At 42.6% G+C, this 19,405-nt stretch overlaps 1 protein-coding gene across 3 annotated transcripts in view; it reads right to left on the minus strand.

The window, feature by feature from the left end:
* LRBA (LPS responsive beige-like anchor protein) overlaps positions 1 to 19,405 on the minus strand; it is a 3,444,508-nt gene that overhangs the window by 2,453,577 nt on the left and 971,526 nt on the right. For all 3 annotated transcript variants that reach the window (XM_069631262.1, XM_069631261.1, XM_069631263.1), the window contains exon 23: positions 11,574 to 12,629. In XM_069631262.1, coding sequence (XP_069487363.1) covers positions 11,574 to 12,629 — 1,056 coding nt within the window. The remainder of the gene's footprint in view (positions 1 to 11,573; positions 12,630 to 19,405) is intronic.

Consider the following 19,405-nt stretch of genomic DNA (forward strand, 5'->3'; position numbering starts at 1 on the left):
AGAGGTGATGGCTGGAAGGTTTAGAATGAATCTTAACCTCTGGCATTGCTCTGGGTAACCCTCCAGACCATCATTCTTCGGCTGCCAAGCCATTACAAAAGGGGAAAGACCATATGCAAATCATGTTGGTCCCACCCCAAAAGCGGCAGTCCAGCCTGAACTGCTTGGTCACATCCCTTCTGCACAAGACCACAAGCATCCCCAGACATGTTTCAGCCTTGTTGGGCCTCATCAGTGAGGAGTAGGTTGGATCTCTAGGCCCAGAAGGCACAGGACCCACATTCGAGCATACCCATCCCACTCGGAGTGACTAAGCAAAACAAAAGAGGTGATGACTGGATGGTTTAGAAGGAATCTCAACCCCTGGCACTGCTCCCATTGGTGGTAGTACCTGACTGATTTGCATATGGCTGGACCCCTTTTGCAATGGGGCAGGTGGGCTTAGCTTCAAACTGAGGAAACAGCCCCCTCAGGCCATGGTGCCTAATAAATGGGCAAACTTACATGATCACTTACAGCAACATGGCCTGAGGCGCTGGCACATTCCTCACTTTGAACTTAAGCAGTCCTGTGCGTATATTCATGGGTGCCAGCTTCTGATTTTCGCTGTTGGTGCAAAAATTACCTGGGCATATGTTAATCTTGCAGCCGGTCATTTCTTTCCCCCGTTTCCTTGCTGCTTAAATGTGGTTAGTTGGGGTCATGTGATGTATCACAGCAGTCACCAAGAGACCGGCCATGAAACAAGGGGCTTAGAGCACGGGACAGGACATTTTGGCATGACCAGTTAGGTGCACGCCGTTATGGTGTGACCTTTTCGCCACAGGTTCTGTTTGGGCGGCAGGTTCTGTTTGGGCGCGCCCAGTTAGATGCAGCCAGTTGGGTCAGGAACCTCTCGGTGCAAGGATGTTTTGGCATGAGAGGTTGCAATTGGCACGGCATGAACCTGCAGACACTTTGCATTTAGTAATATGGATTAAACGTGAAAAAGATGCATTTGCTACACCATTATAAAACAGGATGGGACTTGTATTACACCGTTGTTGCAGAATTGAACACGTATTAAACATGAAACATTTATTTACTGTAACATGCAACTACTGCTCACAAACAACTTCACACTGTGTACACACACTGAAGCTCACATCAAACACACACATTGAATACACACCCTCTTTAGGTGCAGGGACGTTAAGGTGAGAACTTAATGCAACAAAACCCTGGAAATTCAGCTAAAGCCACCTTAACTTCACACAACCCTGTTGCGAAGACTATTCTGACAAGTACTATAGAAATCAGTAAAAAATGTCCAAACCTTTCTCTTTGCTTCTGCTTTCTCTCCTCCTCTCCCCTGCTGACTTCCTAACTGATACTGAAACTGCACTGGTTACCTGGCCACCCTCTGATCTCGGGCCCAGGTCCCCTCCCCCACCAGTCACACTCCTGCACTGCCTTCCTGGCAACCCCCGCAATCAGGGACTGATTTCTGTATCCCCACAGTCCCACTACCAGCACTTGACACCTGACGTCTGCACTTACCCTTGCACTTGCCACCTGCTGGCCGTACTTATTGTTATTTATTTTATTATCCCTTGTACTGCACTGCCCCCTCCGCCTTTCCCCCTGCACTTTCCTCCTCCCCCCGCACTTTCCTCCTTCCCCTTCTAATGCACTTGCGCGATCTGAAAGACACCCGGACTAGTAGGATCGTTGTCAGTCTTCCCTCTGTTACCCCTCCCTTGCCTCGTTGCGCCTTGAAACACTTGTGTATAGGGGAATTATAAATGCCATATCAAAGCAGAGACGGAATTAAAGTGCAACATCAAGGATGAAATATGTATGGATGGTGGTCCTTAACCTGAGTGTTTTAAGGCAATACGAGGTATACAAATGAAGTTTCAAGAGGGTAAACATGGACAGAATATGCAGCAATAAATTAAATGCAAAAATACTTAGAGTACTAAGTCAATAAAGGGACAATGTGCATTGTGAACATGACATTGAAGTGCAAAATGCATAAAGTGCTAAGTGCATTGCAAGTGCAATAATACACCATGGTTATCACATCCCTAAATACCTCATACTATGCAAGGTTCCAAACATTATAGCAATGGAACGTGAATGGACATGTTAAAACCAAAGACTTCAATGCACATACAGCTCAAGTATATGTCAGAGTAGAGCTCACACAGGTGAAGCTGGTTCCCAAGGGATACTGAGACCACAGTGAGGACTTCTACACATCAACCAAAATGAGTATATCAACAAGTTGGTCAAATTAAACAACCCCCAAACAAGCCAGATAACCATCACACAATTTACCTAAAAAAAGGGGGATTTTGAAAGAAAGGAAGAAAAAGAAATTGAGAAAAGAGGAGAAACTAATATCAATATAATAATGCTAGTAATTTATCAGATTACAAGAACAAGATATATAAGTAACAAAAGTTGTTGGAGTAAAATTAACCAAAGCATGAAAGAGACCGTTCATTTAGCATAGTACTGCCCCCAAATGTAAAGGGCCAAATAACTGGAGAAGGAGGGAGAAAAGATCGACATTTCCCAGTGACACCATCACAACAAAGTCAAAGTATAAAGGCCATGGATGGAGAAACCACGCAAGGAAGCAGATAGCATAGATGTTAATGACAACATTAATTATAGCAGTACCCCAACAATAGGTTGAGAGAGCCTGCTAACGCTGTTGACCAGGATGTCTAAAATCTATCAAAAGACGCCATAGGCGCTGAGGACATCAATAACCAAACACAGATGAATGTGTATAATTCTTCATCAATGTGGTGCCCTTCAGGGGCTTTCGTTCGGAAGTCAATAATAAAATGGTCTCCATTTTAATGTCCTTTCGCTGTCTTGTGGGTGTTTTGAAATGTGGGCAACTCCAAAAAAAATCTAAAACCCAATTGCTGGCCAATGTGGACTTTGTGGAAATGTTTATGGCCCTAAGGTGTTGTAAAATTCTGAGCTTGAGTTTGTTGGTAGTACTCCCCACATACCATCTGGAGCATAGACAGCTCAGGATATACACAACAAATTCTGTATTGCAGTTTATGTGGCCATGTATGGAGAAAGTGGTGCCAGTCACTGGAAGTTTAAAGATCGACTGTGTTACAGCATACTCACATACTTCGCATGTTTGCATTTAGTACATTTAGCAAAGCCCACTGCACCTCTGTCTAACGGAGATACAGATTGGATGGGAGCAAGAAAGCTCAAAACCAATTTGTCTTTCAGTGAAGGTGCTTTTCGGAAAGGGAGTACACAACCCAAATCCCTGTCTTTCTTTGAGACTGGGACAAATGTCAAAATAAGCTGAATTTGTGAATCTTTATCACTGGAAATGGGTCTATAATTCGCTAAAAGAGATTCCCAATCCAACCAGCTGGCTATCGGATAGACATGCTCCACATGCTTCTTAGGATAGCCCCAGTCTGCAAAACGTTTTGCAGCATGGCCAAACTGTACATCAAAATTTTCCTTCTTGGAACAGTTGCATCTAAATCTCACGAATTCACCGTAGGGTATGCCATTGATGCACAACCTGGGGTGACTGCTGGTAGCCAAGAGAGGAATGTTAGAGCTAGTTGGTTTTCCAAATACAGTCGTAGGATATGATATGATATGGCATTTATAACGCACCTATACACCAGTGTTTCAAGGTGCGATGTGGCAAGGAAGGGGGAACAGATTGAAGACAAAGACAACGATCTTACTAGGCCAGGTGACATTGAGATCGAGCAAGTGCAGGGGAAGGGGGGGAAGGGGAAGCGTGGGGGGTGGAGGAGGAAGGAGGAGGTGGCAGTGCAATACACAGGGTCACATGGTTAAACAGCATGGCATGGTTGATCATGTCAAAGGCAGAATAGAGGAGGACGACACAGGGGGTATTGCAGTTAAGGTTAGAAAGCAGGTCTTCACGGTTGTTCAGGAGAGCAGTTTCCGTGCTTCTGGCAGCTCTGAAGCCAGACTGATGGTCATGGAGACAACTAACCAATTCAGTGTGAAGATTAAGCTGGGAGATGGCCAGCTTTTCCAGGAGTTTGCCCAGGAAAGGAGTGATTGAGATTGGGTGGTAGTTAATAGGGCAAGAGGGGTCGGTTGACGGTTTCTTAAGAAGAGGGTGCACAAGGAAGTGCTCCGGGGGGGGGAGGGAAGACACCATTGGCGAAGGAGTGGTTGCAGAAGTTAGCCAAAGCAGGAGCCAGGGTGTCAATGTGGTCCTTGATGGTTTTAGAGGAACTGGGGAGAACCTGTTTTGATGAGACTTTCATAGATCAGACTGATCTAGAAACCTTGTCTGGGGAGAACAGGGGAAAGGCAGAGAAGGCGGGAGGAGAGGTGGCCATAGAAGGGATAGAGGAAGAGGGGAGTAGAGCGAGGAGAGGAAGAGACAGAGGACAGGATGTCCTGAGTTTTAGAGATGTAATGAGAAGCCAGGACCTTGCAGAGGGTCTGGGAGGGGACAGGAGAGGTAGAGACTGCAGCAGAATTGGCCAGCTCCTTGCAGATTTTAGAGAGTTTGGCCGAGTTAATAGATGCCACAAAGACCACCTGGATATCATCAAAACCCTTGGTTATCTTCACATGAAGAAAGGCCAACTCGGCGGCACTATGGTTCTCAGTTAAACGTAGATTAAGGTTATTGAAGTTGAGGATTTTGACAAAATCAGGCCATTCTTCAATGTTGCCTTTTCAAAGGATAACCATATCATTGATGTAGCGTAGCCAACATGAGATCTTTCTGTGTAAGGCGAATCTGCCTCATTCCAAACAACATTGTGCTCACACCAGCCCATCCTGAGGTAAGCATATGATGGGGCAAAAATATCCCTGATAGCCGTGCCTCTAACCTGATGGTAAAAGGACCCATCAAATAGAAAGTCATTGTGATTAAGACAGAAAGCCATGAGTTTGAGAATCATTTGTGGGTCCTGCAAATACTTTAGAGAACATATATCGAGTCGCTGGCTCAGAAGTTGGTTGTGGACAAAAATTGTTCATAGAAATGATTTGTACAGGGCTTTCGAAATCCACTCCACCATTATCATAGTCTAATACTTTTAAAGTGGTCGGGTACCATTTGCATTCTATAGAACAGAAAATGCTTTATTTTCTTCAATGTACGATTCAGTTCGAATTTGCAAAAAGGATTTGCATGCTGGCAGGCCAACATCATGATTGATCCGTGTATAAAGTGACACCACGTTAAGGGTCACTAAAATCATATCACCTTTCCATGGTATGCCATTTACATGGGGAAAAAAATCCTTAGTGTCACAGAATAAGAAGGCAATGTCGAAACCAAAGGCTTGATGGTTTCATCGATGCATTCAGCAACATTCTCAAGTAAAGATCCACAGAGGGTGGCAATGGGTCTTCCTGGCGGTCTGGATAGCGACCTATGCACCGTGGGCAATAAATTAATTGTCGGAATCACGGAAGCGGCAGGTGAGGGGAAATCGAGCAACTCATGGTCCAATCTGCCATGATCCACCCATATATTCAACAAAGCCAAAAGTTCAAGTCTAATTCTCAGAAAAAGATTGCATTCCAATTTCATTTAGCATTTCTTATCCAATAACTGTCTATTAGCCTCCCGAACATAGTGTTGTCTATCCAACAGAACAATAGTGGAACCTTCTTCAGATTGTTTTATAATGAGTTCAGAAAGATTTTGGAGCACCTGCAAGACAGTTTATTTGTTTGATAGTCAAGTTGTGGCAGGAATTGGAAAAAGTAAGTCTCATTTGCTTGAGATCAGCAATCACCAAATCATTAAAGGCCTCCAGGCAACCAACTGGCATGGGTGGATTGAATTTAGATTTTTTACAACTCTTGGTGGCTTTTGACCAATCTGTATTGATGCCGAATTTTGACAATTCAAGAGAATCCTCGTTGATTACAGCATTATCAGCTAACTACGCTAAGTCAAGAACGACTGGAAGGTCACAAATGGGTAGATCTGTGTGTTCAACATGAGGGGGATTAGCACTCGCAACTCTCCCAGGATTAGACAAAGAATTTAGTGAGTTTGAGCTTGCGAATAAACTGATCAAAGTCCAATCTTGTCTGTGTATAGACCTAGTTCATGGTGGGGCAGAAATTCAGACCCAACTCCAAGAGCTTAGTCTGTTCAACTGTGAGCATATTTTTAGACAGATTGATGACTCATCGCTTTGAATTAATTTATTTCTTCCTCCGATTGTCAGAGGGCATTAGCCGTTCTGCTGTGACTATTCTTGAGGCCCCTGCACCTTCTCCCACCAACCGATTTTCCACTTCTGGGCACACATTTGCATCCCCTTGTGTTGCCTCAAGCTATGGTGCGTTTAAAACTGTTTGAAAAAAAACCTTTCACCTTAAAATTTAAAGAAGTCCGAAAGTCCATGTGAGCCAAGTCTGACACTCCACAACACCACCTAGTCATATATATATATATATATATAGTGTTAGGTTGCCCTCTGCGGTCCAAATGGCAAAGTGCACCTCTGTGTGCCCTTCCACTTCAACAACAGCTATCATTTTAACAAACAGAATGAGCACAGTTCAAAACGGTCACCTTCCACTATCGCAAACATTCAGAAGCATTTTAAGTGACTTCTTTCCAACCCCACTTATCTTTACACAGAGAACAGCAGTTCCAGTGTCAATGAATCACTAATTACCGGCTCAACGTTTCAGTCTGTAAAGAGAGAAACGCTGTAGGACGAATGCCTCCTCACAAGTAAAAACTGAAAGTAGGTGGTGTAATTATGCTACTACGCAATCTTCTGCCATCACGGGGACTCTGCAATGGAACAAGGTTGACAATTACACATCTACAAAGACACATCATAGAGGCCTGTGTAATCGATGGATTAGGTATAGGGTAATACCTACTCTGTTACGAGAGCAGCTTACAGGGGATGCACTACAGAGAACATACACAAGAGTACAACTCAGCAATGGTACTCAGCAATGGCGTTCACATCTATTGGTGCCAGCATTAGATCACTGCCTGCAGATACTCCATACTGTTTTTGGATGCACTGACAGATTTACCATTTGGTCGCATTGCTATATCCAAACAAGGCAAATAAGACAGTGTATCAACAACTTTATATTTCCGATTCTGCAAAAGCAACAAGGTGCAAACGTATCTAATTAATGACCTTTAAGATATACTGGAATGGCCTATATCACGCGGGGAACCAATAGTTTATTTGTGAAAGGTTTATTCTAAACTATAATACAATAAAACATATATACATTTATAATTGCTCTCCATCATGGCAAACACATTGGCATAAATAAGTGTATATTAGTTGACAATTCATCCTTACATTCATTCCTGCCTCTCACCCACTCTCTTAAATGCATACACTAAGCTCCTATTTTCAGCCCTAGATGATATGGGTGTCATCTACACCAACTTTGCGGATGACACCCAGATCCTCATCCCGCTCTCAGGAAATTACTCCCAAGACACCCTTCACATCAATAAAATCTATGCAATCATTCAAAATTGGATGGCACTAAATAGCCTTTGTCTCAACGATGAGAAGACCGAAATTCTGATAGTTGGCTCTCAATCTATCATTAGCACATTCCACTCAGACTATGTATCCATCAACATTGATGGTACCACCATACCAGTCTCTAAACAAGAAAAAAACCTTAGGAGTATACTTGGATGCCAATCTCTCCATGACCAAACACATCAGCAATCTTTCATCCACTACAGCATACACAGCAACATTAATTTCACTAAACAGGCAATTCCTCACCCCCTCTAACTGCGTCACCATGGCTAGAGCACTGATTCTTTCGCAACTTGATTACTGTAATATTTTACTACTAGGTACCTCCAAATCTAACCTAAAAAAATTACAACTGATACAAAACAAAGCCCTAAGAGCAGCACTAGGCATCAAAAAAATCAGACCATATATCTAAGATCAGGAAAGACCACCACTGGCTTCCCGTGGCAGAAAGAATCGTCTTCAAGACACTCTGCATAACCCACAAATGTTTACAGGACACAGCTCCCAAGTACCTAAACAAAGCTATTAAAAAAAAGTCTTCACTAGAACACTAAGGTCCAATAACCTTCATCTTCTTGAGATACCTCGCTACAAGAACACTAAAGCTGGAGGCAGTAGCTTCCGATATTTAGCCCCCAAACACTGGAACTCCCTCCCCAACAACATCAAAGAAGAAGGCTCCTTCACTGGATTCAAAAAGTCACTCAAAACGTGGCTTTTCAAATAGCAGATAGGACACAGTTACTAGCAGGCCCAAATTTGCTGAAAGTAACCTGCATCGTACAATTGAACGTGTAACAATTTGTAATCTTGTCATGAAGAACTGCATTGTATAATATGTACATTTTTTGTATGTAACATGCTAACTCTGCGTTGTAACCTCGCCGTGATACCTGTGGGTCTGGGCGTGTAACAAATGTAATAAAAATAAATAAATTATAAATAAATCATCGGTATTAATGAGTTTCAGGGAACTCTTCCTGTGGTTCTACTTCGCTGCTGAAGCAAACCACATATATGCTAGTATTGAATGGCACTTTCTTTAAACAAATTACCAAACTGAAAAATTCATCCAATTCTATATACTTAGCATTTTTATAGACATTTCATGTAGGTCGGCAAAGCCCCTGTATTTCCAATTTAAATATTTGTTACTTGCAGTCTCGCAATATTAGATAATATAATAGCCTAAAGCTAAAATTGTTTTCTCGTAGGTTTATGGAGGGAGTAGGTCTTGTGACCGGATAACCATTCTTTCAAAAATTAATTTCACTGAGTGATAGAAATAAAAAAAGAACAGGAAGTCAGTTAGGTATTCGAGAATGTTCTTGAGATATCATGGATCATGAAAATGTTTGATCAATCTGAATGCACTGTACATAACTACACACTTGTGAAAGTTGAATGGTAACTTATTACATTGTTTTGGGTGGGTAACGCTAAGAAAAAGCACCAGTCTGTGCAATAGAAGCTAGGATGAAGGTAAACTTGAAAAAACAATTTCCCGATTCAGTTTCCTCATTGCACATGAGCCACACAAAAATGTATTGCTAATTTGCTGGGCCTTTATGAGGTTGTTCCAAAGTAAGTCAGAAAACAAGATTTCTTGCTATCCATCTTGTTAGGAGGAGGATAACCATGGGATGGCGTTGCTTCAAACATTGCCTGGTGACGAAAGGAAACTCGCCCGAGATCTTCATTAGAGACTTCTGTACTTTTGGAAGGAGATCGAGATTAATTTTAGGAAAGAGTAATTAGCTTACTGCAAAGGGAATGGTATGAAATACCGCTCGGAGGCCATGCAGGCGCCAAAAGTGTAACAAAGGGGTAGGGGTCTTTTTTCTCTCTGTGGTGAATAGCTTTAATGGGGTATTTTGATGGGGCTTTGGAGTTGCTGGCTCAGAAGTTGGTTGTGGACAAAAATTGTTTATAGACATGATTCTCTACAGGGCTTTCGAAATCCACTCCACCAATATCATAGTCTAATAATTTTAGAGTGGTTGGGTACCATTTGCATTGTATAGAACAGAAAATGCTTTATTTTCTTCAATGTACGATTCAGTTCGAATTTGCTCTGGAATAAACACCCCCATCGATTTCATTTATTTTAACTTAATGTCAATCTGTTAGATTGTGCCATTTTAATTGTTCTGTTATATCGGTGGAAAACAATATGACTTTCCATTGCTTCATTGGTGGACTTGGTATAGGCTGCTAATCTGATGAAGCAGACTACAAGCAGTTTGTCAGAAATCTAGACCTTCATTTACCTTTACCATCCCTCCTTCCTCGCCCTACAATATTTTCTCTAACATTTAGTCGAACAGATTCACTTTTGACAACATTGTAAAGTTCTGTGTTCGACTCCTTTCCTAGTTGCCATACTAATATATTTTTTTCCTCCTCCATACACCCACCCCTTGATCACGTAATGCTCTTTGCTGCCTTCACAAGGAAAAAACAGAATCATAGGAGTCTATACTCATTTACCAACCTCTGTGAAGTGTGTTTTCCTTTGATGTCAGCTGAGCGAAACGCTCCTGTATTTCTTTTTTCAACTGTTTCAAGTGGAGGGGTAATCTTCAACCGACCAGTTGCCATTTGAACCCTCAACCATACACAGATGGAAGAGCAAAAACCCAACAGAAGAAATCATGAACTGCTACCAAAGGTAAAACCATGGCAGGTCTTTCAATTGAATGGGATGTTTAACTTTGTGAAGCACAACAAGTGGAATTACTTCAATTTGTAATTCCATGTTGTTTGTGTCTTTAACTTTGGCATATGGCTTGCATTTTGCATTTCACTACTTGAACTAATTACATAATAGTGTACTCACTTACTGATTGAGGACATGGTCAAGTATACATTTCAATGACAATGTTTGTGTTAAACTAAATTTACAATTTGTATGTAATAGAGAGGAAGAAATGCAAACAATCACTGTGCAAATCAACATGATTGCATTATGGACGATAATAAAACATGTTGATGGAGTGCAAGCAACGTGGAGCATTCGCAGTGGACAGCACAGGATGGCAGCTACCAAAGTCAACAGTGGGACACTCGTGACACAAACAATATTTAAACTTGATGTTGGCTTTAGCTTGGGTAGTCAATTGTTCAGGTGTTGTCCATGCATAGATTTTAAGTCCAGTAGAACGCATTTTAAAAAAAAGAGCAGTTGTGCATGAAGAGCCAAGGAGCATAAAGGCGGAGAGCAGAGTGGGTGAAGAATGTGGGGAGATTAACAGGGTTACAGGTAGCAAACCTGAAAATTATATTAACAGGGGTAAAGGAAAATAATGGGTTCCTGATGTTACGAAGGTTGAGCCTGGCAGCTGTGGTACCAGAGGTAATGACCAATCGGATGGTATGAGACAAAAAGGAAATGGGGAGCAGGGCAGGTTCTTGACATTAAAGGTGAAAGATAACTCAGAGGAAGGAGAAAGGGAAAGGATTTGAATATCAGCAGCACAAAAAATAAGGGAAGAATGAGCCAACCTACTACGTGTTTAGGACTTCATGTAAATTGCATAACTGTTTTCATCAGGTACTTGGGCAACAGACACTCACTGCAACTTTTTTCTTATTTTGAAAATGTACAGTAGAGAAAATTTGATGATGTATTCCTAAGAAGATGCCCTGTAAGGCTAAGTCACTGCATAATAAATGTGTCTTCATGGGTCCTCTATACCCACAAATTCCATAATAAAAATCAATTTATTTTACTCCATGCATTTAGCAACACTTTGGGTTTGGTTTCATAAATGTGACAAAAGTGTGACTGCACAATCCTATACCAATCTATACTTTATGATGTATCAATGTGTACATTCAGAGAAAAGTAAAAATTAGTACAGAACACAAAGGTTGTTAAACGTAATAAATCTAGATAATTATAGGTCTGTATTTTATATCCAATGTTATAGCCATGTATTTTGGCATATACCTGTACCCAACACAAACATTTAATCAAAATATCTTTATAGGATTGGTGTTCAATTACAAACAAAATATTTAAATGTTCACCTCGGGTAAAGATCTGGCAGAATTTTCATTTTCTTGACTGGAATTGGATTTTAGTTCTAGTCTCTCGGTGTCAGATGCAATGCTGGCGACATCAAGCTTGGCAATTCTTTTGTCCGGGACCACTGCACAGTCCAACATTCTTGTGGGAATAGGATCATGATTATTGACATCTGCAGCTTCACTAATCTCATCTTGATTCTTCTCTACTGCTTCCTCCTTCCTGGTCAATACTAAATTTGTGTCAGTCACTGCTGCTTTGTTTTCTGTGATTTCTGCAAGTGACGAGGATGTAATATTCAGCAATGCTAGCTCTGGCACTTCTACACCTTTGCAATCTGAAACATCAGGTTCATTTTTGGAAGACTCCAGTTCAGCTTTTGGTTCTTCCTTGTTTGATGTCTCAACTGTATTGCCCTCTTCCTCCATTTTTGACTCTGCATCATTTGAAAGTGCTGTTGGCTTGGTATCATGCAAACCGTCACTATCGAACATAACATGTGGGCCATGTTTTAGTGAGCTTTCATGCACATCAGAGGGGTCGGCTATACTCTCTTCAGTCATCTCCGGTTGTGCTTCTGCTGCAATTCCAGCTGCAGAAACTGCAGAATCCTTGCACTCTTCATCACAGTCGGAGCAGAATTCAGTAGCTTCAACCACAGTGGAAATAATTCTGGAATCTGATTCAATTATATTATTTTGCAAAATGGTTTCAAAACGATGTGGATCAACAGCCTCAACAATTGCATCTTTAATTTCATTTTCACTTGTCTTTGATACTTCTGAAAAAGAATTTGTCTGCTTTATTGCATCAGACTTGTGCTCAGTGGAAACATTTTCTGAATTCTGCTCCACACCTGTCCTCCCCAAATACTGCATGGAATCACTGCCTTCTTCTAACTCCAAGGGTGGAGCCCTTCTTGAGGATTCCACTTCTGCACTTATTCCTGAGACTGTTCTTATTGGACTTGTAGAAGTACCCTGTGCAATTTCATCTCCCTTTTCTTCGTATTCTCTATACATTCTTGACAGGTTTTCTTTGTGTGTTTCAAAGGTGACCTACACAGAAAAGTGAAGGACAAAACATTAGGTATATAAAAAGCTGAACATACATAATTCAGTGGACAACAAACATATGCATACATTGTTTAAACAGAAATTCAAAGAACAGCCATTTACAGTTACTGCATCATCATAAAAGTGTTACTATACGTATCAAATGTACAAGTGGGACCTGCTCTTTATTTCCCATGCTTTTCTCTGGAAATTCCTCTGCCTTTCATTTTCCTTCAAACATCATCCTTCCCAAATGATGTTGCTACTTGATCCCTTTGCAATAAATATTTTTTATAATCAGTCATTGAACTTGCCAATCAGCATTTTACATGTAATTCCAATAATGGTTAATGCTGGATCCACAGAACATCAACGAAATGCACACAAACATATGTTGGTTATTCTAGAAGAACATTTGTTCCAAACCTTTAAACAACTGACAATGCAGCATTAGGTGGAACAATTTAACAACCTTCCTACTTGCTTTATACCATCTGATAGAAAACAACTTTTTTAGTGCTTCCCTACAGCCCAGTAATAAATTCCAACATTATGCATTTCTAGATTTCCAATTAAAAGGTGCTGGAGTCATAGTTCATACCTGAAACTCCCAACTATTACTACCAGGACCCATGAGTTCCACCTAACAAATGAAATACTAAATGTACTACTACTACTTGGCTACAGTACTGCAACTCATGGCCTTACGAGCTGTTTATTACTATCAAACTACTCCAGCAGCTTCTTAGGTTTCACACTAGTTTGCTACAAGAATCATTGGTATTTGAAACATCTCATTAGACTCCTATACAAAGTCTTGCTCAAGGTTTCCAGAAAAAGCATGTTTAGTAAAGGAAACATCACACATGGAAATTACCACCTGCAGAAAAGAAAGAAGTTACTTACCTTTAACTGTAGCTCTCAGTATTTGTATCTTCTAGAGATGCACATGCTTTTAATAGATAATGCAGTAAACACAAAGCGGGTAGGTGACAGGCATTAATACAGATCATACAATGTCTAACCACTAGTGGAACAGATGTAAAAGTAGGGCTTGATCAATGCCGTCTTGGACTGGGAGTGTGCTTCCAGGCAATAATCCTTTGTACATGTATGTGCCATTTTCCTGATCTCTGCATGACTGATGCTGTGGATTTGGATGAGAGCATGAAAGATGGCCGTAGCCACTTCGCCCATTGTCGAGTGCATGGCCAGTCAACCTTTGACTGATTACCTTCATGGTAATTCAGGTTCTCTTAGTCCAGGCTCACACTCCTTCACAACTGGTTGGGTACACCTGCATCCGCAGGCGGGCTGGAAAAAGCTGGCTGCAAAAGATAGCGGTCACTTTAAGAAAATTAAAAGGTACAGGGCCCACACCTTACTCATACGTCACCAACGTTCCACACCCAGCTTCTTGATTCCGCCGATGGCGGTAGATATGAATTATATGCTTATTATAGGGGATGGCTGGGTGATATGATAGGTTATTTATAACGCACTTAATACCCAGAGGTTTCTAAGCGCGGACCTGGGAATCAAACCTGTGGTGCTTCATGCCGTCTTGCTTCCAAGGCGAGCAGTTTCCAATTGGTGCTGGGAGGGGTGAGGGGTGCAATGGGGAAAGCATGGTATTTTTGACTGGACACATCTATGATAGATATCCAGTAAAAAAATATCATGCCTGTCCCCTGGGCTCCACAGCACCTGATAAAGCAAGCTGATTGTAGCAGGTGTTGTGAAGGAGGGAGAGCCTGGACTAAGAGAACCTGAATCACCATGAAGGTAATTTTTCATTTCTCTTTCGTCCAGGCTCTCCCTCCATCCCAACTGGTTGGGACCAGACTAAAAAGCCTTAAAATAAGTAAGGGTGGAGGAGACCGCATATACGGAATTCAAGCTCACAATTTGTGGAGCACCTCTTGGCCACATTTAGCATAATTGCTGGAGGATGTATCCATAGCATAATGCTTGCAAAAGGCAAGAGGGGTAGCCCAGATAGCAGCTGTACACATTTCTGCAATGGGAACATGCCTAGTAAAGGCTACGAATGCTGCCATGGCTCTTATGAAATGAGCCCGAAGTCTCTGCAGAGTTGCAAGCCCTTTGATATCATAAGCCCTTGAGATACAGGAGACAACCCATCTGGCGATGGAAGCTTTAGCTGCCTTATTTCCAGGGGATGGACCTCCATAAGTAATGAAGAGCTTGTCTGCTATCCTGAACGGTTTAGTCCTCTCTAAATAAAATTTTAGAATTCTTACAAAGTCTAAATTATGTAATGTCCACTCGGCCGTGGAAGCATGAGGTCTAGGAAAAAAAACATGAAGATCCCACTGAAGTGGAGGTTCATGAACAGGTGGATGTAAACGTAGAAGGCCCTCAAAGTGACTACGAATAGCTTTGTTTGAGAGAGAGAAGGACTTATGCTCTCCGTTTAGGTATGCTCCAATAGCCGATAGGTAATGTTTGCAAGTGTCTACTTTGACACCTGTAGAATCTAGATGAGACAGGAGGACATGACGTTATCAATGGAAGCCTCTACAGCAGTAGTGTTAAAACTTTTTTGGCCTGGCCCGTCCCCTCCCCCCCGAGCAAAATTTGGCCCGCCCAAAAAATGCAAAATGGACAGTAAGTATTAATGGCTATGAACTATTGTGTGCTGTCACCACACCCTACTCCCAGTATAGACCCTGGGCTCCACCACCTGCTCCTCTCACATGCCGGTAAAATAGCTCAGCGGGTTAAGCACTCGCTGATGCAATCTGACCGTGATCTGCAGGTCGCAAGTTCGAATTCCGGCAAGGCCAACTCAGCCTTTCATCCTTCCAAGGTCGATAAATGAGTACCAGTTTAAGTTGGGTGATATTGTAAGTAAATGTGTGCTCTGTAAAGCGCTTTGGATTAAAGCTCTATATAAATAACACATTACCACAGTCGCTGGGCTCCCTCATCCCACTCCTACCCAGTCCCTGGGCTCTCCCCACCCTGCTCCCACCACTATCCCAGTGCTCATGCCCATCCTGCTCCCACCACAGTCTCTGGGCGTTCCCAACACAGTCGGAGGGCCAGTGGGAGCTGGCAAATTTTTAAAGTGGAAGGGCATAAATATTTCCCACAAAAATGCCATAGTGATCGAGCGCAGCGAGGGAGCCTGAACCAATCAATGGGGGTCTGTGGGGGTTTTTCTGCCCGTGAACCTTTTTTAAATAATGGGTTAAAATGTTGCATTTAAGAGCATACTTAAAAAAAATGGGTAAAAATCCAAAAGGTTTCCAATTGGCGCTGTGGGGCCAAGAGGGAAAGCATGGTATTTTTGAATGGACATGTATGATCGATAGCCAGTAAAAGAAAAAAAATCATCCCTGTCCCCAGGGCTCCTCAGAAGAGCAGCTGATTTTGGCAGGTGGGTAAGGGGATTGTGCAACAAAGGCATTTTTAAAATGCCTTTTGTTGTGCACCCTCCGTCCCCCCCGCTCCCCCCCCCCCGTCTACCCCCACCCGCCAAAATCAGCTCAACGGACCAAAACAAACACACACACAGCAATCACTATCATTCACACGAGCACCCATCACCATACACATTTAAATAAAAAATAAATATGAACATAAACGTACCTTCTGTAGGGGCCTGTGCGTGTGGGCTGAAAGGCCCGCTACAGGTTGCTCTGTCAGTATGTGCAAGGAGGCGCAGGAGCTCCCCCTCGCACATACAAACATACAGTGCCCTATCCAGCATTTCCAATGAGCTATGCAAGGCTGGCAAAGCAAAACACCCCCAGCGTTGCATGGCTCAGTGAGCATGTGCGGCTGGGGAACTGAACTATCAAAAGGGAAAGTGTTTGCCTTTGACAGTTCAGCCAGCCCAGGAGCACTCAGCTGGAAAAAGCTGCTGCGGGAGTGCTCAGTGTTTCACTGGGCTGGCTCCTCTATAATGGGTGAGGGGGCCACTGGGTGGACGCCCCCTCACTCATTATGGATGAGCCGCCAGGCTTGGACTGGCCTATAGGGCAATAGGGCGATGCCCGTACCGGAAATGCAAAATGATAGTGTAGGCCACTGGGTGGACGCCCCCTCACTCATTATGGATGAGCCGCCAGGCTTGGACTGGCCTATAGGGCAATAGGGCGATGCCCGTAGCGGAAATGCAAAATGATAGTGTAGGCCAGTCAAAATGGGCCACTTTTTTGTGGCCAATGTGGGCCTGTTTCATGAGTTACTTCATTAAGCAGCTAGTAGTTGACCATTGCTGCTGAATAAATATCCTTTAAGTATCACTATTTGCTTAAGTTTTAACAAAAAAACAGCCTTGGATACTATTCAAACAGTCTTTGACTAAAGGAATGAATATCCATTTGCAACTGCAAGCCACTTTTTCATTGGTGCCGGAGACAGTTTTATGGTCCAGTCCGACCATGTGAGCAACCCCTCCTATTTGGCCATTTCCACTAATCTTTTTTACATTTCATCATGGGTTTTTGCCCCCCCCTTGGGTGTGGCCCTACAGTTTTAAGACCTCTGCTCTAGAGGATTAAGGTTGCCGTCCAGGCACCAGTGACAGAAACGTCACCATTTGCCATGATCTTGCTTCCTTGTAGAAGCTTTCCTGGAAGCTGATGTGATTGTTAGATTTTGTTCTGACAATTGTAAGGGAGAGAAGCCGAATTTTTCAGGAACCATGTCTTCAAGTTCAGCAGTTGAGGGGAGGGATGAAGAACCAGCCCCCTCTGTTGAGACAATAGATCCCTCGATGAGATCTAATTTGGAGGTCTCTGCTAACTCCAGGAGGTCTGAAAACCAAATCTGGCGAGGACAGATCAGAGCTGTAAGAATCATTGTTAAGATTATGTGACAACTAGAATTCGAGCAATGTTTTGTCTATCAATGGGAGAGGTAGAAAGTCATAAAGAGCTAGGTTCGACCAATCCAGGTCTATGGCATCTCCCAGAGACTTGTGCTGATTGGCTAAGTGGTCTACTGCTGGATGACCCCACGTCTGAAATACTGTCTTCGCTATGGACGGTTTCAGCTTACACTTGTGCGGAGCAGACTGTAACCTGCTTAGTCTGTCTGCTAGTAAGTTCTTCTTTCCCTCCAGATGGGCCGCCAACAAGAAAATGTGATTCTGAATGGCCCAACACCAAATCTTCTCTGCAAAGAAACGCAGGGGAAGGGAACGCCCCCTCCCCCCGCTTGTTGACATAGAACATTGCAGTGGTATTGTCTGTGAGAATTAAAAGAAAATGATTTTAGAGCGGAAAAATATGGCTCTTGCAGGACATTTATGTGGTCCCTTTTTTCCTGAGAAGACCAAAGGCCATGATCGATTAGACTGACAATGGGCTCCCCAACCATACTCTGATGAGTCTGTTGTAATGACCATTTGGTGAAGGGGAGGCTGAGAAGGAGACCCAATGAAAAGGTTTTCTCGAGAGTTCCACCATGTTAGAGAATCCTGAACTTGTTTTGGAATTTTACTCTTTATTTCCTGAGAATGTAGTAGTTGGTTACAGCTGCAGGCAAGATGCCACTGAACTGTTCTCATACGAAGCCTTGCAAAGGAAACTCAATTTATACAAGAGGCCATTAGCCCCAAGAGTCTTCGAAACCACCAAGCTATTAGAAGCTGATGTGTTTGGAACAACGAGATGACTTGCTGAATTGCTACCACCCCATCCGGGGGAGGGAAAGCTTTCTGTTGAGTAGTATCTATTACTGCTCCTAGAAATTGGATCTTTTGAGAAGGGATGAGTTTGGATTTTGACACATTTATCGAAAACTCTAGGTTGAAAAGAGTGTGGCATGTTAATTGCATCTTTTGAAGCAATTCATCTGGAGACTGGGCCTTCAGAAGTCTGTCGTTTAGGTATGGATAGAGATGTACTGTCCTTAACAGAAGTTAAGCTGCCACTGTTCCCAGAATTTTTGTGAATGCCCTGGTTGCAGAATTGAGTCTGAAGGGCAGACATGGGAACTGGTAAGGAGGCTTTCCTAGGGTGAGCCTCAGGAATTGGCAGTGATCTGTGAAGATGGGAATGTGAAAATAAGCATCTTGTAGATCTATAGATTCCATTCAATCGTTGAGTTGGAGAGAGGTTACAATCTGAGGAATGGTAACCATATGGAAGGTTTTGATTAACAGAAACTGTTTGAGATCTAGAATTGGCCGAATCCCGCTGGTCTTCTTCGGGATTAGAAAGTAAACGGAATACAAATCCTGACCCAATTCCTCTTGAGGGACCAATTCAATCGCTCCCAAGGATAGGACTTTTTTGATCTCTACCAGGAGCTCTGGGGTGGTTTTTGGAACTTCAGCGAAGAGGAAGGGAAAATAGCAGTAAGGGCAAGACGGTAACCGTGTCGAATAAAATTCAAAACCCATCCCTCTTGAGTGATGCTCTCCCACTGAGGTAGAACGTTGGAAATCCTTCCTGCTACCGTGTATGTATGCTCCTTGATAATTGGAGCTGAAGGTAAGTACATCCCCGGGAGGAAGTCAAAGACTTCTTTTGATTTTGCGAAGAATTTTAAGAAGGGGTGGGCCCCGACTTTGATTTAGGTCTATATCTTCTCTTCTTAAAAGAGTAATAAGATTTTGTGGATGTAGAAGGACCACTATTCCCTTGAGGACGTGGTTTGAAAGATTGAACGTTTTGGTGATACGGTTGTCTCACTGAAATTGAGTTAAGAGTTTCAGCAGTACTGACACTGGCTTTACATTTGTGAAGGACCTCATCAGTGGAGGGATCAAAAAGAGTCTTGCCATCAAAAGGAAGGTC

The sequence above is a fragment of the Ambystoma mexicanum genome, chromosome 6q (genome assembly GCF_040938575.1).
Source record: "Ambystoma mexicanum isolate Mex_15411 chromosome 6q, UKY_AmexF1_1, whole genome shotgun sequence".
NCBI lineage: Eukaryota > Metazoa > Chordata > Amphibia > Caudata > Ambystomatidae > Ambystoma > Ambystoma mexicanum.